The sequence below is a fragment of the Nelumbo lutea genome, chromosome 4 (genome assembly GCF_056320005.1).
Source record: "Nelumbo lutea isolate HS-2025 chromosome 4, American lotus-T2T, whole genome shotgun sequence".
In the NCBI taxonomy this organism is placed as follows: domain Eukaryota; kingdom Viridiplantae; phylum Streptophyta; class Magnoliopsida; order Proteales; family Nelumbonaceae; genus Nelumbo; species Nelumbo lutea.
This window is the reverse complement of record NC_142687.1, coordinates 79,483,273-79,507,580: the sequence shown is the minus strand read 5'-3', so window position 1 is coordinate 79,507,580 and position 24,308 is coordinate 79,483,273. Positions and strand designations below refer to the sequence as shown.

Sequence of the window (24,308 nt, the reverse complement as noted above, 5' to 3'; positions counted from 1 at the left end):
TGGTTTTGGGCCACTATGACCTAGCCATGATGGGTCAAGTGTCAAACATGCACCAAGTAGCCCAGATCAGTAATGTGCAACAACCACCACTTACCAAACGGTCTTTGGAGCTAATAATGTCTTCCAACAGATCGACAAATATGTACACTTCCCAAACAGTCTTCGGGCTGCCCAGATCTTATGTCAAAAGCTCAATGCGTCTTTTGACTGTCAGAGTTACAAGAAGATCTTCTCAAAAAAGACTTGCTAAACGAGCTCAGGGCCGATTGGTAAACCTTTTTACGAAGATCTTCTAGTAGCTCTAGCAATTAAAAGATGCTTGACAGCCTGAAGACAGTTTGGCTTAAACATATCTTTCCGCATGAAGAGGAATCGAAAAATACTGAAAAGCTCCATTTGGAGCTTCCCGAAATCAGCCCCAAATGGGATTTTCATGTCTTTTTGAGACGCAATCTTTCGATAGCTACATCTACCGCAAATAAAAAATGAAAAGACCGAATCACAATCTGCCGAACTTGTTAATATCCAACAACAGAACATGCAAAAGACGCACCAAACAGGGCTTAATATTCACGGTTTTACATAAAATTTCTTTCTGATTGCATTTTCTTCTGCAAGTGCCAACTATAACAAGTCAAAGTGGGGTTCCCCACATTATTTATTGGGACAAGGATATTATCATTTTATGCTCGGCGGCAGCTACTGCCATGACTATGCTGCACATTCCTAGTTATCAACCAGATGATACATCTAGAAGAAGAAGAAAAACAAGACTAACATTTCTCTGCTGTCAAACTTCGATAAACATTATTGATTTCTACCTGCAAAAATATCATGAGACCAGATTTGAAACAATGCAATATTAATAGTTAGAATAAGAATTATAATAAAAGAAGACAATGATATATTTACCTGATAATGTTTAAGCAGTCGATCTCTTCTTTTCTTCAACGTAGGAGTTACCAAATCTGTTTGCATTTCAAATGGCACTGAATCCAAAATAACTCCTCTGATATACTCAAAACCTCGCAGCTGGTTTTGAAGGGAAGAATAAATCAAGTTAAACCGTCTCACAATATTAAGCAAAATCTCTTCCAATAAAGTATACAGAAAAGAAGGTAGACATGAAGGTACAGCTCCTTAGACCTGATATCAATCTCTCTCTTTTTTTGGTCCTGGGTGACAAATACGGAAGCAGCCCCATAACTCAACATCAATACCATAATGAATCATTACAACCACCGGGATCAAAGCTCAAGTCACACAGTGTGATACTCCAATTTAAGTTTTATTTAACAAAGGTAAGCCAGTGATGAAGTCATCTCCTAATGGGTGCGTAGTATAAGCTGTATATGGCAATGGAAATGGGAGATGAACTATCCAGAAACAATGAGATTCTAGAGGAGAAACGCCAATTATTAAGGCAATCAACATGCATTTTGACAGACTAATCAGTCTCCTACACTTCCCCACCGCCAAAACAAGAGAGAGAAAGAGACAAGCTGATTGTTGATGTTTCAGGAGACAAAACTTGAGAGACTAAACCTCAAGTTTATAAGAGGAACATGAACAGCATATAAATCTGCAACATACAACAATATGATGCTAATGTTGAATACAGCTATCCAATAACAAGGAAATTCATTATCAAGTGATAAGAATATGCATCCAGATCACTTCCAAGTACATAAAATGCACTTTTTTAAATTTCATAGATACCATTAATAATCATTTACTCAAAATACAACAAGACTTACCTGGTTTTTCTCGGCTACAGTTTTTAGCTCAAGGACGACATAATTCCGCAGATGATCGAGCAAACATAGTTCAGAGGAGGAACCCTTATGACCATTTAACTCTGCCCACTTCCGGGTGTTCTCTTCATGCAGTATGACCACTGCTACCAGCATTGGCTTGTAGCTGTCTCCATACACCCATATCTTAAAGAAGAGGAACAGCCGAACAAGAAGCCATCTTAGGGACCTCAATGTAGGTAACCAGAAGAGGAGGAATTCTTTCGAGAAATAAAATTAGAAAATTAAGAAAACCACTTACATCTGCAACAATAGGAGCAAAACTATAGATTTTCTCCAGATACTCAACTGCAACATACTCTCCTTGAGAGAGTTTGAAAATATTCTTCTTTCTATCAATGATCTTTAGGCCCCCATTAGGCAGAAGCTCACCTATATCCCCTGAGAGAAGAAAAAAACAATGTTACTTTTTCGAGATATACCATAAATCTTCTGATCAATGTGTAGAAGAGAACAGCTATGTTCGACCTGTATGAAACCACCCATCTCTAATGGATTCCCTGGTCAGTTCAGGATTTTTGTGGTACCCTGAGAATATGCCCTTTCCTCTGGCACATATCTCACCACGTGGAGGATTGCCAAATGGACTGTAGCCCATATCTGGAACTTCTTCAAGGCGTAGGTCAGAATATACAAACGGAACACCAACACTGCCAAACAATGGCATTACATCTGGGAAGCCTAGTGTTGTCATCCCGCATGTCTCTGTCAGTCCTGTATAAGCCACAAAATACTGATGGGATTCCCAACCATTTCAATATATCTATTATATCTATTATATCTATCTATCTATCAATATATATATATATATATATATATATATATAAAGTCAAAATGTGTACCTAAGAAGGCTTGAGGATGAAGGAAATGGAATTTAATAGTATTTTTTGTCTTTTTCATGGAAATTACAAGAATGCCACTCTCTCCTACCAACTCTCTCTCTCTCTTGCTTTCTTTTCTTTTAAATTACAAAAATGTCATCCTCTCTCCAACTAAGGGAGACCTTAGCTCGGCATCTCAACTGCTAGGGGACCTGCAATCAAAGGTAGTCGAGTTCGAGTCGCACCGAACTCGAACTTCTAAGCTCAAGCTCAAGTCTTTAATTCAAATCGAACTCGAGCTACACGACACCTCGACCACTGAGGGAGACCTCGGCTCGGCACCTCAATCACTAAGGGGGATCTCGGCTCAGCACCTTGACAATTGAGGGAGACCTCAACTCGGCACCTTGTCAACTAAAGGAGACCTTAACTCGACACCTCGCCTGCTAGGGAAACCTCAGCTCAACACTTCAACAACTAAGGGAGACCTCGATTTGGCACCTCGACAATTGAGGGAAACCTCGGCTTGGCACCTTGGTTGCTTGAGAGACATGCTATCAAAGGTAGCCGAGCTCGAACTTCCGAGCTTTTGACTCAAGCCGAGCTCGAGCTCGAGCTCAAGTCTCTAATTTGAATCGAGCTCAAGCCTAATAGTTTATGAGTGAACCCCTACAATGCAGGGCCCCCTTCGCTAGTAAATATATTAACTATGGGAGACCTTAACTATGGGAGACCTCAACTATGGGAGACCTTATAAATTACAAAAATACCACTCTTTCTCCAACCGTGGGAGACCTCAACTCGGCATCTCAACTGCTAGGGGACTTGCAATCAAAGGTAGTCGAGTTCGAGCTGAGCTGAGCTCAAACTTCTAAGCTCAAGCTCAAGTCTCTAATTCGAATCGACCTCGAGCTAGACAACACCTCGACCACCAAGGGAGACCTCAGCTCGGCACCTCGGTCACTGAGGGAGATCTCAGCTCAACACCTCAACAACTGAGGGAGACCTCAGCTCAACACCTTGTCAACTAAGGGAGACATTATCTCGACACCTCACCTACTAGGGAAACCTCAGCTTGACACTTCAGTAGTTGAGGGAGACCTCGGTTTTGCACCTCGGCAATTGAGGGAGACCTCGGCTCAAAACCTCAACTTGGCACCTCGGTTGCTTGAGAGACCTACAATTAAAGGTAGTCGAACTCAAACTATCGAACTTATGACTTGAGCCAAGCTTGAGCTTGAACTCAAGTCTCTAATTCGAATCGAGCTCGTGCCTGATAGTTTATGAGCGAGTCCCTGCAGCAGGGCCTCCTCCGCTAGTATATATATTTTAAAGGAACGTCGTCAGGCGAGAGTTCCCCACTTTTAGACACGTGGTGCTTCAATTTTTTCAGAAAAACAACATTTTAGAAGTGGTTAACTATATTTTCAAATAGAATTTAAACAACCCTTTCAAAATATTTAAATTAATAGATACATGCTCAACCGAATAAGAAGCATACATGGTCGGACCTATTAAAACTACCACAAACTCAGCCAAATTGTTTCACACTTTCTCACCCCTTAAAATCTCTCTATCTCTATCTCCACCTCACGTCCCCAAGTCCCATCATCTCCCACTGTGTTCAGGCAAGTACATGGAGACCTGTGTGCACACGCCTTGTCCACTTATGAATAGGAAATACGGAATAATTTTAAAAATAAATATTATTGCAGAACGGTGATAATTGAAAAATACTGAAAATAATTATTCAAAATTCATAGTAAATTGATGTTAGTTGAAATTTTCAGAAAATATTATTGAAAATTGCAATTATTAAACATGACAGTTAAGTGAAAATAATTGACAATTATTCAAAACTGCAATTATTGAAAATTGCGGTTAATTGAAAATAGATGGCAATTACTCACAATTGCAATTATTGAAAATTGCGGTTAATTGAAAATAATTGATATAGATCACTGAAGACAAATTAAACAGTTTTTTATAGGAAAAACAGGTATTTTTTTAGGCATCCATACAATCTAGGGTCCACATAAATTGACCCTATTATGTCTAACCCGTAAACTATACGGTTCATTAAATTCAACTTGACCCGCTTTTTTTGATAAACCTTAATTCAATGAAAAATTATTAACTTAACTTAACAATTTATAGGTCCACACAAGTTGACTCATTTATGTTTAATCCGTACACTATATAAGTCATTGAATTTTTAAATTGGCCCTTAGTTCGATTAAAGTTAATTACTTTAACTTAATAATTTAATTCAATTGATAAATTATCTAATTGAACTAAATAAATAACATAGTACATAAAACTAATTATTCAATTAATTAATTCATGTACATAATTAATATATAACATATACATTGTTAAGTTTATAAAAAGAAATACAAAATGATCCAATAATTACTAAAAAGGATTAAATAATTAAAAATGATTATTCCAAAAAAGAAAATGATTGAATAATTAGTAAAATGGTTAAATAATTGGGTTAATTAACTTCATGAAGTTACCTTAGATTTATTAACCAAATAAATCTAATAATTTAATTTAATTTAATTAAAATATGATAAAAAATTAAGCCAACTATTTAATTACAAATTAATTGGATATGTATTATATGTATAAAAAGCAATTGTCTATGTTAGCATCTCCTCTCCATCCTTGTACACTATTTGTCTAAACTTACATTTTTTTAATTTTTAACATTATCTATAATTCTATACTCTCTCACAAAATACTCAATTATCTATTGCTTCTTAAAATATCTCCACCTTCCTAAAATACTCAAATCAAACTTGCCATACAAGTACTCAATCACAAACAAAATAATAGTTGCCCTGTACTTAGGATTTTTCCATGCCTACTACATAAGTTAAAAAGAAGAAAAAACATAAATTGTTAATTACAAATTAAACTTCATTTAATTTTCTAAATTAAATAAAAAAATCAAAATCAAATTTAGCATATAGGCACAAGTTATGAATCTCAAATGAAATAATAAATGGTGTGACCATTCTTTTAGATAAAATATGGTAAGCCTTTTAAATCAAATAAAAATCTATAAAAACAAAATAAAATAAAAAAACTTAACTTAAATTTCTAATATAGATGATTTAAAAAACAATCTAAATTTCTGCTTATTGAAACAATCTAAATTTTCAATATATAGCTCAAGGTGCATTTTTCGGTACTTGTAAGTTGTACCAAAGAACATTTTTTTCTGTACCGTAGAATTTCTCAATAACAATTGATTACATACCATAGCCTTGGGTAAAATAGGCACAGCTAGTAACTCGCAAGAACTCTTCCACCTCAGAGCTCAAGGGGGCACCACCAGATATTATTAGTCGAACTCGACCACCTAGTCCATCCTTAACCTACAATCAAAGGATAACTAAATTAGATAACTGGTGAACCACTTTATTGAAGTGGGCGTGTGTTCTGGAAATGTAAATTGTTGCAGCCCTGGATCCTAACAATGTTAGGTGATTGCTAACAGAGAGTTTCTTGCTTTCATCAAGACAGCTCAAACATTGTGGTTTGCGCTATTCAAAGGCTGTGTTTGGAAATGATGCAAATAAGTGTGAACGTAAATATATAGTGTAAAACAGTTTATATAAATTGTAAAATTGGGTTAGTTTTGTACCGACAAATTTACATTCTTACCAAACAGATTTTTAGCTGTAATGGATGTAAACATGTATTCCAATAAAGCATATGCATTTTTTTTTTATCAAAAGCCCACTTGAATGCAAATTTACTTTTTTTTATTGATGTACTTGTACATCTTATTATTAATGTAAATATGCACTGGTCTGTCATTTGTTAATTCATAAATGTAATGTTGCCAAACACAGGCTAAAGTGAACCAGAATGTAAATTTACACTGAACTGGGATTTACACTCTATTTGCATCGTTTCCAAATGCAGCCAAAATATAGAAAACAAGAATAATTTGTAATCAACGATTCCTCGCAATAATTTCACTACTGAAAATAGAAGGATAAGCACAACAGGATGATAGACAGCACCTTCCTGAATGCTAGTAAGTCTGCCAGTGGAGATGCATATTTCTGTTTGTACCCTAATCTCATCCAACCAAGTTTGCTGTATTGCAATAAAGAAATGCAACTGTCATTATTCAAAAAGTACTAAGGCTCCATTCGGTTCGCGGGAATAGGGTTCTCGAATCAGAATTGGTATAGGCCATTTCGATTCCAACTGTTTGGTTGAACGAAATCAGTATCATATTCCCATTTCTAATAGAATGACATTCTCCCATTTAAGAGAATGGCCATTCCCTCCCTCTCCCTTGAGAATTGAATCCCATTCCGATTTTCATTCTGATTCTTGTCTGAACCAAATAAACTATGGAAATATACCATTCCAATTCCGCTTCCAACTATGAAGTAAACGGACCCTAAAATCCTGCTAAAAATGGAAAGGGTATACCAACTTACTATTTGTAAAGAATGTCAAAGATTTTCCTCTTTATTGGACTGAGTTCTTCTATTTTCTTCATTGCTCCTGAAACCAGATGCATTTGTTACATCATCTTGAGTCTAAATAACCATTAATCTATTAAAAAATAAATGGAATATGCTGAAAGACGTGCAACATGAATTCCTTGCCTTCACGCACTCTTTCAAAAACTCGAGGAACACCAGCAAAAAAAGTGGGCTTCAATTCTATCATATCTTCCTTCAACGCTTTAATATCCTTCAAATGATAGATAAGATCAACAACATTTTCTTTATGAAAAAAAAATATATATAGTATTCAACTATATATATATATGGAAGACATAGTTGAGGAATGAGAAAGAAACTTGAGGATTTCCAAGTTCAACTAATAACGTTCATGATTAAATCACATACCCCATGATAGTAGCCAATAGAAGCACCTCTGTGGAAAAAATATTCCTCGATCATGCGGTCCAGAATATGAGCAAGAGGAAGAAAAGAAAGATAGACATCATCCACCGTCATCTATCAGTAACCCACTTGAAAATGTCAGGGAAATACAATTAAAAAAAAAGGAGAAATATGAAATAAAAAAGTAAACCTACAGAAGCCTATTTAACAGGAATATCAACATATTACACTGTCTGACTCTGATGAGATACCCAATTTTTATCACATTTTAAGCATATTTGGCATTGCAAAGCCTTGGCATGTGTCTGTAATATGAATACAATATGATGTTCAACACATCCAGATTTAATAAAGTGCAATTTCAGTTTTACATAAATAAGTATAATACCTCAACAGACCATTAACTAAGGTACCATAACAATCTTAACCACCACATAAGATATCTTAGTTAAATTTGACCAGGTATTATCATCAAACCATCAATCAATGACAAACTTTTTGAGAGTAGAAAAAAAAATAAATAATAAATATGACTGAAAGTCAATAGACAAGGTCAACAATTTGGAAGGATGATTAATTAGGACCATTAAATAGGATAATTCTTGTTACAAAAGATCCCCAAGGTAAGATCATCAAATCTGACACATACCCTCTCTTCCCAAATCCACTGCTATTATGTCAACAAACCAATATTAGAATTATCACCAAATACCTTACATATACTCTCAAAGTTCAGGAAAAAAATTTGAGTTCTCTGTTGAAAAAAAAAAAACATCATCGAAATTAATAATGACCATTGATCACATCAACAGAGAGTGGATAAAGCGGGGAAAGAATATTGTAGACAAATAATTCTCTTAGATGTTCAACCTTTTACCTTGTCTTCAAATTGTTCCAGAAAAAGATCAACTCCTTTCACATTGATTGCAATAGTTTCATGCGTCAAAACAACACCTTTTGGGTTACCACTGGTTCCACTTGTGTACATTATTGTACATACACTGAAAGGCTGAGGCGGTGAAAGTTCAACTGGATTTTCTTTTCCCTGATAAGCAAGAAACACAGGACATCAACTAAACAGACAAAGAACTAAAGGGGCTCGTAGAAATTTACTATGTATGTATATGAGTTCAAAGTTATTAAGTACACCATATCAATTGCCAGTCAAAAAATGTACAATGGAATTAAATTGTTAGGTCAAGTTATGTATATGGTTACTCCAATGCTTTATTCAATGTTACAGATATAGACACAACAGTATGAAATAATATGACCTTAAGAAATGGGAAAAGAATGATCCAGTACAATAAAAGACCAAAATTCTAATTAATGTAAATTAACAAACGACATAAATCAAAAGTTTCAAGAAATTATACCATGAATTGCTCCCTGAAGAATTGTAAAGAAACACTACCTCCCAGCAGGCCAACACCCGACCACACCCAAATGTACAAGATATTTTTTCAGAAACACATAACTTAATTTTTGGACATTATGCATCAGATATGGAATGAGCCTGGATGATCAAGCTTGGTATGGTTAATTAGTTTGCTCCATTGCAACCTGGATGATATAGGTTCAAATCTTGGAAACAGCCTATGTATCATCAGGAATAAGGTTGTGTACATCTGTCCCTCTTCAGACTCCGCATTGGCGGGAATCTCATGTATTGGGCTGTCTTTTTTTATATGAATTCACATCTGCACCTTACACAGCACATTCCTGCCGTGTATTGAAAACATCTCCCGATGATAATATCAGACTCGATGATATCATCATGGGAAGAGGAAATGCTATGGGGTGCCCCGTAGTGGGGCAAGGATCTGAACTCCTTTTATATAGAATGAGAACATGATTTTTCAGAAACTGTATGCCTGGGCCCTTCAATTTTTGTGTGGCAAGAGGAGATGCTATGTAGAATTAGAGCACAATTTGTTACTCATGTTGGAGACCAAGATACCTCTAAATAAAGAAAATACAACACATTTGAACTATTTTCCACATTTTCAACATGCTTTATAACATTAACCAATATACTGACAAGAAATGCACTTCTATGTTCTGGTTTATTAAGCCATCAAATTACTATGCAGAAACTAACCATCTCGAGGAACTCATTCCAGGAGTACGGTTTCATTCCAGTGTTGCCAAGATCATCTTTCACTTCACTTGGGAAGGAAGTAAAGCAGATTATTGCTGTAGCCACAAGGAGAAATCAAGAAAATGTAAGACAAGCCCATTCTACCAATTGAAGCCACGAGATATTTTCTCCAAATAGAAGTATGCTTACATTTGAGTCGTTGAGCCGCTCTGCAATCAGGACTCAGAAGCTGTAAATAAAAGTAAACTTTACCCCTTAGTATGATGAGAGTGGTAAATATAAAAAAGCTAGATTTATGCGGAAATAAAGAAGGTTCCTCACTTCTTTCACTTTCTTATCTTGGACAAAAACAAAATCTATCTCTGCGTGATCTATAATGAAACTGACAGCCCCTGGCCCTGCATTCGAAAGACATCAAAGAGAGTTCAAATAAATTACCTAAAATATCCTGAAAATGAATAAAAATGAAACAAAGGAAAAGATAACTCAACTCGGTCTTAATCCCAACTAGGACTGTTAATGGGACGGGTCCGATCCGATGGACCTGATAGACCTGAACCAGTTGGGCTGGTTCTGGGTCTTGTTATAGTGTCTCGATAATTATTGGTTTGAAACCGGTTCCATCCAGTCTTAAACTGATTCAGAACCGACCCAAGTTATATACATATATAAAAATATATTATAATATTAAATAAATTATATATAATATATAATATTTATTATATATTAAATGTATTTATTTATTTATTTATGATAATTGGGTCTATCAGGTCAAACCCAACTGTACCAAGAATCAATAGGTTCATTTCTGGGTCTAAAATTACAGACCCTATTGGGCCCGATTTGGTTCTGGGTCATCAATATTTCATATTAGATTCTAGCTGGTCCCAACCTAACCTGACCTGTTGACAGCCCTAATCCCAACTATTTGGGATTGGCTAAAGAATGCAAAAGATGATAAATAAATAAATAAAAAAAAAACAAGTGAACCTTGTATAGGAAATATAGAGTACCTATAAGTAGATTTAGGAGATAGTCTATCATTATATTATATTATATTCTGGGGTCTAGGGAGGGGTGGACAAGATACGGACCCAACCTTTGGCATTTTTGCATTAGGTGGCTACTCACAAACTCAACTTATATTTTCATTTTTGTCGGCCCAATATTTTACGATTGTACCAAGTAATGGCCTCCACGTACGATATATTAGCCCTTACAAATAAAGTGATAAATTGCTTTCATGTGGGATAATAGGAAAAGGCAGGTAGAAATAGAAATAAAGCAAAATTGCAGGGAGTACAAACAAAAACTTCTAACAGCAGAAAATTATGAAGAAAGAATTACCAAGGCTATCATAAAGTGGAACACAAATTAAACCGTGAGCATTGCATGCCTGCACAAGATGCAAACTACTTAATTAGACAACTCGTGATAGGAAGAAACTTAGGCAATGTAAGCTGTGTTTGGTTGCAGTGCAAATTTATTTGTACTAGTATAAATTTATTTAAAACAAAAATAGGTCAGAATTTACATCTAAATCATTTGTACTGTCATGATTTTGCATCAGTGCAAACTTATTTGCATTGCAACCAAACACAGCCTTAATGAATAAACAAGAAGAAAAACAACAGACCTCCATTGCCACAATCCATTGAGGACAGTTTGAACCATATATTCCAACGCAGGAACCCTTTCACAATACAATAACATTGAATTCTTTATATGGATTTCAACGATATGGAAAATTGATTTCAATTAGAAGTGCCCTAGTTGATGTAAGTGCTTACAGGTTTAGCACCAGATGCCCGCAATGCAGAACCAATTTGCAAAACCTCCTCATAGACTTCTTTATAAGTTTTCCACACATAAGGCCCTAGCTGAAGCCCAAATTAATTCGTTGAACATTTAAGGAATGCAAAAGAAGGAAACAACAGTGCAGAGTTAAATAACCTATATTTCCAAAAAAAAAAAAAAATCTGTAGCTTCCGGCAAGAAATTACCTTCCCATTTTTTACCTCACGCCTTCCAAGCATCTTATTTCCAGGATATTTCTCTACAGAGTTCCTGCACAATAAGACAATATTGTTGCTGCTAAAGACTAAAGAGATGAAATACTTAAGGAAAAGTTTGGCCACTCAGGGATTGTTTTACAACATCATATTTTTCTTTTCATCTGTTTCTAAAATTGCTACATCACTAAAAATTAGAACATGTTCTTGAACTGTGTTTTTATTTTGAGAAGCAGAAAAAAATTATTGTTTTTTGAAACCATCAAAGTAATGGTTTTAAAACAAAACCAAATTTTGGAGTATATAGGTATTATATGATTTGTGAAACATGAAATCAAATACCAGATGAAAATATTCTTTAAACCAGAAATTCAATTACATGCTTTTGGTTTCAGTTTTGGAAACCAAAAAAAAAAAAACATACGAAACCAAGAACATGATTTCGGAGTTTTTGTTTTAACAACCAATTTGTTTTCAAACAAGACGGTTTTGATTTGTTTTTGGAACTCATAACAAGAAAAGCAACCTTAGCTTTGGAAGCATAGAGCCAGAGTACCAGATACACCATTAATGTACCTCTTTCAAATTACCTGAAAATATCCCACGCAGTACTAGTCTCAGGATCCATTGGTGGAAATCCATTCTTCGACAGTAGATTCCTATACACTGGACCAACTGACGGCATACCATCCTTCCCTTCCTTTCCACTCTCTACCTCAATGGCAAGAAATGATGGTACACCATCCTCCCCAAGCTTTACTTTGTTTACTTGATCAGAGAAGGCCTTCATTTTCCTCCTTGATTGCTGACCCTGAACAACAAGAACACCATTGCCCAAACTCTTAAATAACAAATTAAGGAGTGTACAAGCTAAAAAGAAAAGGTCAAAAGTTAACAACTTAAAGAAACCTTGAGCAACTCGAAACTCAAGTCATATACTATGAGCAACCATAAAAGCAGACAGTGATTGTATATAAATAAAGAAAGTATTGAAAAAAAGGAAAAGATGAAGAAACCATAATAAAATACAGAGATCAAATGGACTAAGCAAGCGGCTTTGAAACTCGAAACTCAACTGCTTATGCGTGAGATGCAATTAATTTGACATCTAGCATCTAGCACCATTAAGGAGTGTACAAGCTAAAAAGAAAAGGTCAAAAGTTAACTACTTAAAGCAACCTTGAGCAACTCGAAACTCAAGTCATATACTATGAGCAACCATAAAAACAGACAGTGATTGTATATAAATAAAGAAAGTATTGAAAAAAAGGAAAAGATGAAGAAACCATAATAAAATACAGAGATCAAATGGAATAAGCAAGCGGCTTTGAAACTCGAAACTCAACTGCTTATGCGTGAGATGCAATTAATTTGACATCTAACATCTAGCACCTTTAAGCATTACCTGCAGTTTGAGAATTAAGAAAATTCCAATGAACACAGATATAACAAAGGAAACACCGACTGCATTCAAATTTCAAAAGGGGAAACACCACAGCTCGCATTGAGTTCAATGGCAGAAACACATGATCACCTTAAAAGCAGTCATAAATAAAGTTATCATAAACAAGCAAACAGACCAAACCCCAGAAAACCCAGAAGGGCAGAAGGTGAAGCTCCTATGATCCAAACAAAACCATTTGGCCAACTCCATCAACAAAAAGAAAAGGAAATGCCAATCCAAGAAACAAAATAGAAAACCCAACACCAAGAGAACGAAAAGCAGAGCAGAAAAAAAGGAAGGAAGGACTTACAGAGAGAGAAACACAGCTCCCAAGTCATGTGAGTGTCATCTGCTTGGTTACTCGAATTTATGGAACAGCGCCATCAGCATTGTTAATATGGTAGTTGAAATAGGTGAATGAATTCCCGTTTTAATCTCTCTTCATTCAAACTTGATAGCAGACATATAACCACCCCGTATTATTCCATCGTGCGAAGAAATAGTAAGCTTAAAACTTAGTAGCAGGCTAGCAGCAGCAATCTCGTCCTTCCTCTAAACAAATCAAGATCACTTCTTTTGCATAAATAAACAAATTTTGCTGTGCCAGAAGAAATCGAACATCATTTTTTTTTTTTTTTTGTGGCGTAGAAACAAAGTTTCCTCTCCTCATTTGGGCGCCAATGTCTTGTAACCGTTTTTGTGAAGTCGGCACCATTGCTGTAAAAAAAGAAAGAACAGAAGTTCGGCACAGCTCAAGTCGACCCGACTTCATTACTCCGTCCTGCCAAAGGACCACTCTTTAGTGCCTTGGGACGAACCTTACCGTCCACACCTCTTAAGAAGGGACCCAATGTCCCACAAAATTATAATGGTGGAATGGATGTTACAACTACCAAACCATCAGCTCAATTTAAACTTTTGTGGTACGTTTGTTTGATACCGTACGATATTTAATAAACAACAGCCATGAGCTAGCCGGTTATATAGGGTATGATACCGGCACAACGTTGAACAGTAGGGATATCCGTGAATATTGACGAATACCACTTGATTTGTACGTGCTTGTTGATTATTTTTCACCCACCAGATATTAAGGGAAGATATACACAGAGATATCCTCTACTTCCGGGTGGTCACAATTAAAGAAGGGCCTCATTTTAGAAATCAACTCTCAAGTCGTCATAAGCATTCTGTGAATTATGCCGAGCAAGTGGTGTCATGTGCACCTGCAAACATTTAAAAACCTGAATTTGGTTTATTACCCTTTGAATGTTTTAAAATTTGACACGGAACCCGAACTAATTTGGCCACTGCTTTGTCCATCAAATCTATAAAATCCTAGTTCTTTTTCAGATTTGAACTAACATGGATTGAGACCATATAGCGATGTGTCCATGCAACGTCCAGTTCTATAATTTTACATTTGTATTCTCTCAGTTATTGAGGACATTTTGATAAATTACAAATTTACCATTCATCATAACATCAATCAATAGATTCATATCAAATTTACGGGCAGGATGTGATTTATAAGGGGCTGTAATTTAAAAATTCTGCAGTGGGCTGCAATATACTTCTCCACTTTGTCTTGAATATTGATTTTTAGAAGTACAATCATGTACTACTTCCTCACAAGTGAAAATTGAGGCGCTTAAGTTTCACTACTCCACACCCCCTAGTAGACTGACTAATAAAGACAAGGAGATTACATCTCCTCCCCACAATGTCCCGCAGCACATCCCTGCTGTAAGACGTTGTGGGGCGGCCCCTTGTGGGGAGGAGATGTGATCTCAGAATTCTGAATGAGAGCCCCCCATAGTCTACTAGTAGCCATGACTAAAAAATTCTAATCTGAATTGAATTAATCAGTCAATTCTCCCTAAAGACAATTCATCGAGTCATGGAAGAGCCCTATACCTTTCACAGTCACATCACGAATGAATCTACTGAATTAATAAAATCATGGCAATCGTCCTTCTTTTGATTTCCACCAGGTAATTTTTTACTTTCCTTCAAACCCAGTAGATGATTCCCAGAATTCCTTTCCTTTAATCAATGGAGCGTACTTAGTTTATGATGAAGATTCGGATTGGATCCCACAGTGCACCCACAAAGCGCCCCACAGTAAATCTCATCATATTTACAATTCTTGTCATGGAAGATGTTATCGATACACGATTGGGATGTGCTATTTGGGGGTGCGCTCTATGAGCAACCAATGAGAATTCAGTTTCTCTCGACCAAGAAAAGAGTATCCGGGTTCCAGGGACTATGCTAGTATGTTCTTCCTTCTACTAACCTACTCCCAGGCCCATTATAACTGTCACAACTTAATGCGACAAAGAACACAAATGGCTATAGACCTGGCTAATTTAGGTCTGCATCGTTACATTACCGAGAGTAATCATCCATGCTAAATTGCTAACTGTCTAAAATAAATGAGATTGGGATTTATGATGATTTTGTAATTATTATAACGGTTGGCCATTGCCTTTAGGTTTCAACAAACTTGTCAGGGAGAGGTGTGTCAGCTGTTTTGCACCCGATAAAACTTTGGGATCAATCGTGGTCAGAATGTTTTAGTCCCACTGTATAACGATGAATCGTGACGATGAATTGATACCAAATTTATGGACAAGATGGATTTATAGCCGGTGGCTATTGTAGATTATGAGGGATTATCATTCAGAATTCCGTATTGGGTTGCAGTGTATTTAACCTTAAAACTTTCCTAATATGATCTGTACTTATACTTCTCACCATGAAACATGCCATCAATCATATATAAGACAGGAATCTACCATGTGGTTTGGCCAATTGAGCTGACTTGATCGTTTTGAAGGATTGGTCATCTGAAACCGATTGTTTATTAGTAAAATCCGTCCAATTTGGATTGTACTGGTTTGGGTTAGTTTCAACTTAGTTAGTTGGTTCAAATGATATAAATTTAAAAATAAATAAATAAATAAATTTATGATATATGAGTAGGAATTTATATTTGCTCCTTAAAGATTGTTTTGATAAGTGAACTTTTTAAAGTTGTATTTTGTACCATTGTTGTTTTTTTAGGGAAAAATCTAGGGTGTCGGAAAGAAATGATATCGGAAAGACTTCGACCAATCACAAACTCCCGTGAATTTTGATGAAAAATTCACCTGATTGGTTACTACTTTTATAATGTCAATTAATTGGTTTAAGTTTTCTTAATATCATGTCTTTCTAGCATCATAGCCGAACTCTTTAGAAACCAATATTGTTTCTATATAAAGCATTTGGGTTTATCAATAAAAAAAAATTTAAGGGGTATATTTTTCTACTTGAAGTGTTTTGGGTTAGGGATGTCGATTTTTGCTCTACCCATTGGGGCCAGTTCTTTTGCTTGAAGGGTGGATTTTGGAGTTGGGATGTGTTTTGGGGTTCTACAACCTATATAGGTACAAGTAGGGTATATTATTAGGCTAAACCAGACCTGACCCTCCCTAACCTGTATATTATTGGAAAGCATATGAACTTTAAGTATTAGATGCTGAATTTAATAATATTTTGAATTTTACACAAAGGATAATTGATAGTGTTTTTTACATGTTTTAATCAAATAATTGGAAATTTTTATATTTATTCATGTTATTCTACTTATTTATTGTTTGTATATAACAAGAAATAATTGGAAATTAGATACAGGTTCTAAACTCAATCCACCCTACCCTTAAATGTGGGGAGGGTATGGCCGGGCAGGATTTTGCATTTTTATGTATAGGGAGGGTTTGGATTCTAAAAATCCAACCCACCACGGGTTTAGGGGTAGGTACAAATTAGGAGGTTTAAAGAGGTGAATAGGATTTATAATTTAAAAAACCCTTCCCAAACTCACCCGGTTGCCATCTCTATTTTACGTTGATTCAAGGGTGGCAATTTTTAACCCAACCCACCCATTTATTAGCGGGTTGGGTCGTAACTTTTAATATTGGGTTCTTAGCAGGTATGTCAACCCAATAACAAAATTTTAAATGGGTTGGGTGGGTTGGGTCATGGGTGTCCAACGGATATCCATCAATTAAGGATTCTAGTTTTTCATCATTTGTTTATATCTTGGAGAGAAATCTCGACAAATTTCTCTTCCTTTACGAGTGGCAAGTCTCCTCCACTACTGAAATATATGTTTTTAGAGGCTATTGCATAGAGGCGGTCGAAAGAAAATGCCTCTATAACGTATCAAACACAACATAATTTCAATGTTTATTATAGAGGCGTTTTCTAACGCCTTCGAATTGGCATCCTTTACCCCTCCTTATATTAGCAGAAAAATAATAGTCGCAAGGGTTTGGCACCCAAAATATACATTTGCGCGAAAACAAACCCTTCTTCGAAAAACCCTCATCTGAATGATCCTCTTTCCTCAAAACCTCCTTTACCCTCTCTTCTTTTTTCCTGTCTTTCTCTCTTCTCTTTTTTCTATTTCTTCTTTTTCATCTCTTTCTATTATTGGAACGTTCTTTGTCTTCTCACATTCTAAAGGTCTCTCACGAGCTCTTTTTCTCATTCTTGCCAAGCATGGATTCTGCAAAGGTTTGGTTTCTTTATCATTTCAAACATTTTTTTCCTAAGGTTTAGCTTATTTACCATTTGAAACATTTTTCCAAAGGTTTAGCTTCTTTACCATTAGAAACTAACTTTTTTTTTATATAGGAGGATCGACAATCAACAACGTCTTTGTAGGGATGGCTTTTGACAAGTAAATGAGTATTGATCATCATCAACCATTGGCAATGTTAGTCACCCTCGATCGATCCATTCTTGGTTTTGGCCACTACGTAACTGATCCAACATCTATTATTTGAAATCTCCTATGTCATTTTTTTCTCTAGTGTCTACTTTAGCGTTTCATTTTCCTATTCGGTATAGGATTTGCTTTTCCTGTTCTCTTTACCTCTTTGATTATGGCTTTGGTTTCTAATTTGAAGGGCTAGCTATAGGGTTGGGAGAGATAGAGAGCCCCAAATTCTTATTTACCCATTTTTGTTTCCTTCACTTTAAGGCACCAAACAGAAGAAAACAACATTTTAAAATGAAAGGACTATTTAAAAAGTTGCAGAGAATCAATAGAAAGTAGTAGAAATCAAGGTTCAAGAAGAGAGAAGAGGAAGAAGAAGGTGGCGGCAACTAGGGTTCGAGAGAGCTTTGGAACATAATCTTCTCTTACACCCCTAATCCCATTTCATTAAGTTAAACTTTAGTAATTTACAGAGAGGCCTCTGGTTGGGCAAAAAATTAAAAACATAACATAAGAAATAATAAGAGCCAAATTAAGGCCCATTACAACAAAGAACATAAAAGATTAAAAAAAAAGATAAACAGTCTATGGGCCATTCAGTCCATCTTCTCTACACTCCCCCTCAAGTTGAGCATATATGTCAATCATGCCAAGCTTGCCAGTATCATGCTAAAGTTTAGCCCTAGGAATTCCCTTGGTGAGGAAATCAGTTATCTGTCCTTCAGAGGTGGTGAAAAGTATACACACTTATCCAAAAGCCACTCTTTCTCGAATGAAGTGCCTATCAACTTCAATATGCTTGATTCTGTCATGTTGCACTGGATTGTGAGCAATGTTGATGACAGTCTGATTATCACAATATAACATCAATGGCTTATCATGCTTAATACCTAGTTCCTCCATCAAGGATCTAAGCCATAGTAGTTCAGAGACTCCATGAGCCATGGCTTTGTATTCAGCTTCAGTTGAGGATCGGGCAACAACTGATTGTTTCTTGCTTCTCCAAGACACAATATTACCTGCCACTAAGCTATAGTGTCCAGCACTAGATCTTTTGTCATCAATATTTCTGGTTCAATCAGCATTTGTGTAAGCTTCAAGTTTCATATGACAATGCTTAGAAAATAGAATTCCCTTTCCAGGGAACCCTTCAAATAACATAGAATCTAATCTGTTGTTGCCATGTGAGTGTCCCTGGGAGCATGCATGAACTGACTAATGCAATTGACTACATATGTAATGTCTCACCAAGTCATGCATAGATAGAGAAGTTTTCCAAGTAGCCTCTGGAAGACCCCCTTACCTTTCAACAATATTTCATCTGAAATAGAGAATTTATGACTCATATAAATAGGAGTAGCAACTGGTCTACCACCCATTTTCTTTGTTTCAGAGAGCAAGTCAAGTACATATTTTCTTTGAGACATAAGGATCTCATCCTTGGGTCGAGCAACTTCTATGCTAAGAAAGTATCTCAATCCCCCCCAAATCTTTGATCTTAAACTTTGTATAAAGGAAATATTTGAGATCATTAATCCCTAATACATTATTACTAGTCACAATAATTTCATCAACATACACAATCAGATAAACTGCCAAGGATCCTTTCTCCTTCACAAAGAGGGTATGATCAGACTGAGTCTATACATAGACAAAGTTAACAAGGGCAACCCTAAACCTCTCAAACCATGCCCTAGGGATTGTTTAAGTCCATAAATAAATTTTTTCAGCATGCAAGCCTTCCCTTTCATATCTGTTTCATACATCCCTAGAGGAAGAGACATATAGACCTCCTCATGTAATTCTCCATTCAAAAATGCACATTTTACATCCAGTTGATAAAGTGGCAAGTCTGAATGTGCAGTCAGAGATAGCAGAACTCTCACAGAAATCATCTAGGCAACAGGAGCAAAGGTCTCCAGATAATCAATCACATATGTCTGTGTACAACCTTTTTGCAACCAGCCTAGCCCTATACCTTTCAATGGTGCCATTAACATGATATGTGATGGTAAAAACCCACTTAAAGCCTACTGGATCATTTCTTTCAGGTAAATCAACCACTTACCATCAGGGTCCTTCTTCCTCTTATAGATCCATTTGCAACCAATTGTTTTTACCCCAGGGGGTAGATCTACTAGAGTCTAGACTCCATTGGTCTCTATTGAGTCCATCTCAGCTATCGTGGCATCTACCCACTTTATGGAATCTATGTCCAACATAGCTTCCATATAAGTCATGGGAACCTCCTCACTGGTCATGGCTTCTACCAAATAACTTTCTTGGTCATAGTCGTAATGAACTGGAGGCCTAGATATCCAAGTAGATCTTTTAGGTTGGTTATTTTCTGAAACTTGTGGGACATCTCCCACTACCCTTGGGCTCTCCTCATCAAGAACAACTTCCTGATGATGATTATCCAGGATGTAATGTTCTTCTATGAAGTGGGCATTTCGACTATAAAACACATTTTGCTCTTTTGGATCATAGAACAAATAACCTACAGAGCCTTTGGGGTAGCCTATAAATAGGCAACGACTTGTCCTGGATCCCAATTTATCAGCACTAGTTATTTTAACATGTGCTAAACAACCCCAAATTTTTAAGTGTCTCACACTTGGTTTCTTACCAGTCCATAGCTCATATGGAGTTTTTGAAACGGATTTGGTTGGAACCCGATTTAACACATAAATTGCAGTCTCTAATGTGAAACCCCAAAAGGATGTGGATAACTCTGAGTAGACGAGAAGTAATCGGACCATATCTAATAGAGTTTGATTTCTCCTCTCAGACACACCGTTTAATTGTGGTGTAGCAGGAAGAGCTAATTGTGATACAATCCCATTTTCCTTTAAGTAATCACTGAATTTGTCAGAGAGATACTCATCGCTTCAATCTGATCGAAGGGCCTTAATTTCTCTCACTAACTGTTTCTCGACTTCTTATCTGAATTCTTTGAACTTTTCAAAAGATTAAGACTTATGTCTCATTAGGTACACGTAACCATACCATGAAAAATCATCGGTGAATGTTATAAAATAAATGTATTGGTTGCGTGTCCTAACATTCATGGGACCACATACATCAGTATGTATAAGGTCAAGTGTGCCTATAGATCTTTCAGGCTTTCTCGTAAATGGTCACTTCGTCATCTTACCATAAAGGCAAAGTTCACAAGTTGGAAGATCAGCTACAGTTAGAAAATTCAAAAGATCATCATTTACCAACATTGTGATACGATCTATATTAGTGTGGTCAAGTCGGTAATGCCACAGGCATGTGGGATTAATTGTATCATGAGTTCTCTTTTTGGAAATCATTTCCGACGTAGTTATGATTATGTTTGTTTTCAAAGAATGATGGAGAACATAGATATCGTTCTCAAGTTCTCTATATGTGAGGAATTTGTTATTCCGTTTAATAGTAATTACATTACTAAACAAAATAGAATAACCATCCATGCACAATTTTGAAACAGAACAAATTTCTTTTAAGTATTGGTACATAAAGACAATATTTCAGTACAACAATTCACTCTCTGAAAAATAGTTCTACAGTTTCTATAGTTGTAACTGCCGTTGCAGAAGTCCCCAAGTAGAACGTTACTTCTCCGTCGCTCAGTCTTCTACTTGTCTTGAACCCCTGCAATGTGTTACACACATGAATTGAAGCCCTGGAATCAATACACCAGGAAGCAAAAGTGACCAACAAATTGGACTCATTGATAAAAAAAATTGAAATTACCTTGTTTCCTAGTCTCCAAATAGTGATGACAGTTCCTCTTCCAGGGGTCGTTCTACTTGCAAAAGTGATACGCATCGGATGTCTTGTCTTTCTTTTGCCTTGTAGGCTTACTAACCTTTTTTTGGGGCTTTTTCTTTGCCCTCCTCTTCTTCTTACCCGAATTGCCACCTTCAACAAGCATGGCTATCGGTTTGTCCTTCTTAATCAGTTCTTCAGCCTTTTGTAATATATTGTTGAGTTTTTAAAGGTTAACATTTAGCTTATTCATGTTGTAATTCATGATAAACTGATTAAATGAATGAGGCAAAGAGTTTAGGATGTCATCTACTTTGGTGACATGATCTATCCCTGACCTGAGTGCCTCCAGTTCATTAATGTAACCCATCATCTTAAGACAATGGTCATGAACCATCTGGTCCTCAGTCATTTTTGCGGTCATAAACAATTTTAAGACATTTTGGCAAGTATAATGATTTTGTTTTTCATACATCGTCCTCAGACTATCTAGGATATCCTTGGACACTTTGATCTGATCGAATTGTCTCTGTATTGGATTGTCGAGGGAGGCTATAATGTAGCACTGGGCAAGATAATTCTTCTCTTCCCATTCTTGATACTCTCTCCTATGTGCCTCAAAAGTTCTATCACCCGAATGATCCAGAGTAGGGTTCTTTGCAACCTTGTCCAATTTCTCGAACATTAATATCAGCATAAGGTTACGAAACCAGTCAGCATAGTTTAGGCCCTTAAGCTTATTATCGTTTAACAATTTGGCAAATTGTTCATTTTCCATTTTTGATAAAAGGCAAGGCAGATTATTAGTCCACAACCTAAATTGATTCATGTTTACTACATAGATATAACTTTTAATCTATGTTTCATTTCCATTTGTCAATCTCTAAAATTTTCCTCCTTTCTAAGTGACAGAGACTGCGAAGTACGTCTCTGGAAATGTGGGAAATCACATACAGTGCATGGAGCCAACTGTTTCAACTGCATAACCCCACCACCTTCTGTGAAGGATCATATCCACACAACTTATGAGCTTTCCCTTTGGCCTCCACCAGACAAGGTTCATTACCATTTTAGGTTAAACCTTTATGTTTAGTAAGTGCTTACCCAACATATTCGTTAACACCAAGATACTGTGAGAGAGTCTTCCATTTTAGGATAGGCCTCTTCGACATCGGTCTATGACACCCCTATCATCTTATGAAACAATCCAATAGACTCACCAGCAAATAGATAGCTCAATTTTATGGTGTGATAAGCCCATTTTCATGCTAATGATGGAAGGCCTTTAGAGAGTTAATCATATTAATCTCCTTATCACATGCGCTTATATTTTATTAGAGGGGACGAGTAATTACGCCCTAGTTCGATGGTGTGATAAGCCCATTTTCATGCTAATGATGGAAGGCCTTTAGAGAGTTAATCATATTAATCTCCTTATCACATGCACTTATATTTTATTAGAGGGGACGAGTAATTACGCCCTAATTCTTTATTTAGGTCAAACCAAAGTGGCTCCCACTGACTTTCTTAAAATCAGATTCAAATGGGCCCTAAGTGGACTAGGGTTCCACACAGTTCCTCTTGCAGAGGAAGATGATGTGGGGTCCATCAAGAAGGGAGATCATTCAATGATCTTAAGGACATCATGGCAATAATGTGCATTCAGCCATGATGTGCAAAATAGCCACTATCAAATTAACATGGGCCAAGTGCTTATGGCCCATGTACGTAGCACATCACACATCATACATCACATGCATGAAATAAAACCACAATTGATCCAATCAATTTAATCATCTATAAAACCCTAAAATAGTTAGGTTAAACTAGTATCAACCCAATAGAACCCATAACATTATCATATAACATTATCTAGGTATGTCGGTTGAATTGCAAAAAGCAGTTTGACCCATATAGCTGAATTAGGGCTGATGCAGTTTAAATTTAAACAATACAAGGTTTTACAAGTTGGTCCAAATTGCATCATGCAATCGGCCATCAAACCCTTGGCCCATTATAAAATTTTAGGGCTGTGAGTAGTCCCTATTGAGCCACAGATTTGGTCCAACCAATTTGGTCCAATCTGGGCCAAATGTGTCTAGGGTTTGGTGTCTAATTCAAGAAGATGATCTAAAATTAATCATGGCTAATAAATGACAATCAACAATCAGCAAGAACAAATGTCAAAGGGCTATATGTGTGATTTCATGCCTGCAAAACAAAGGGTTAATCGCAGATAGTGAAATCATTATCTGCAAATCAAAGATTGCAATTTCTCAAACTGTAGAAAATCTTCTCTTCCTCCACACGCTTCAGCAAGTCTTTAGACGTAAAAAAAAAAAAAAAGAAAAACCTAATTTTCTATTAATTACATCACATCAAATCCTATACATTTTGTTTAAAAAAATTATTTACAGACCAAAAGAATAGAATAAAGAACTGTAGTGTGTGCCAATGTTGCCACCTTTAAAGAATTCGATCTCCATCACACGACAACCCAAGAATTCAAGAAACAATTACAGAATCCTTTCATAATATTAAAGAATAAAAAAAAACATTTTTAGATCTACATGCCCATAACTGAGAACCAATTTCTCAGAAAAACTGAAAACTTGCTCAAATCAGGTAGAACAATTTCTGTCCATTTGCGTAGGTTCAGATTTGGTTCAAGCTTGAATTTGGCTCTAATACCACTGAAGGGGT

General features: G+C 36.2%; 1 protein-coding gene across 15 annotated transcripts; it reads right to left on the bottom strand.

The window, feature by feature from the left end:
• Positions 1-486: 486 nt before the first annotated feature.
• LOC148861233 (long chain acyl-CoA synthetase 1-like) lies at positions 487-13,848 on the bottom strand. Of its 15 annotated transcripts, none has more exons than XM_088983488.1 (21): positions 13,386-13,458; positions 12,978-13,036; positions 12,222-12,442; positions 11,623-11,686; positions 11,410-11,499; positions 11,256-11,312; positions 10,967-11,015; positions 9,941-10,017; positions 9,809-9,848; positions 9,620-9,714; positions 8,396-8,563; positions 7,522-7,632; positions 7,276-7,363; positions 7,105-7,171; positions 6,676-6,751; positions 5,904-6,021; positions 2,283-2,528; positions 2,056-2,195; positions 1,758-1,940; positions 913-1,032; positions 487-821 (listed from the first exon to the last, which is right to left on the bottom strand). In XM_088983488.1, exons 3-21 carry the CDS (start codon positions 12,419-12,421, stop codon positions 774-776), a joined length of 2,037 nt encoding a protein of 678 aa, XP_088839614.1. In that variant the 5' UTR covers positions 12,422-12,442; positions 12,978-13,036; positions 13,386-13,458; the 3' UTR covers positions 487-773. The 15 variants fall into 15 exon arrangements, with proteins under 15 accessions (XP_088839614.1, XP_088839615.1, XP_088839616.1 ...); XM_088983489.1 differs by lacking the exon at positions 13,386-13,458 and adding an exon at positions 13,166-13,383; XM_088983490.1 differs by lacking the exon at positions 13,386-13,458 and adding an exon at positions 13,212-13,341.
• Positions 13,849-24,308: the final 10,460 nt, after the last annotated feature.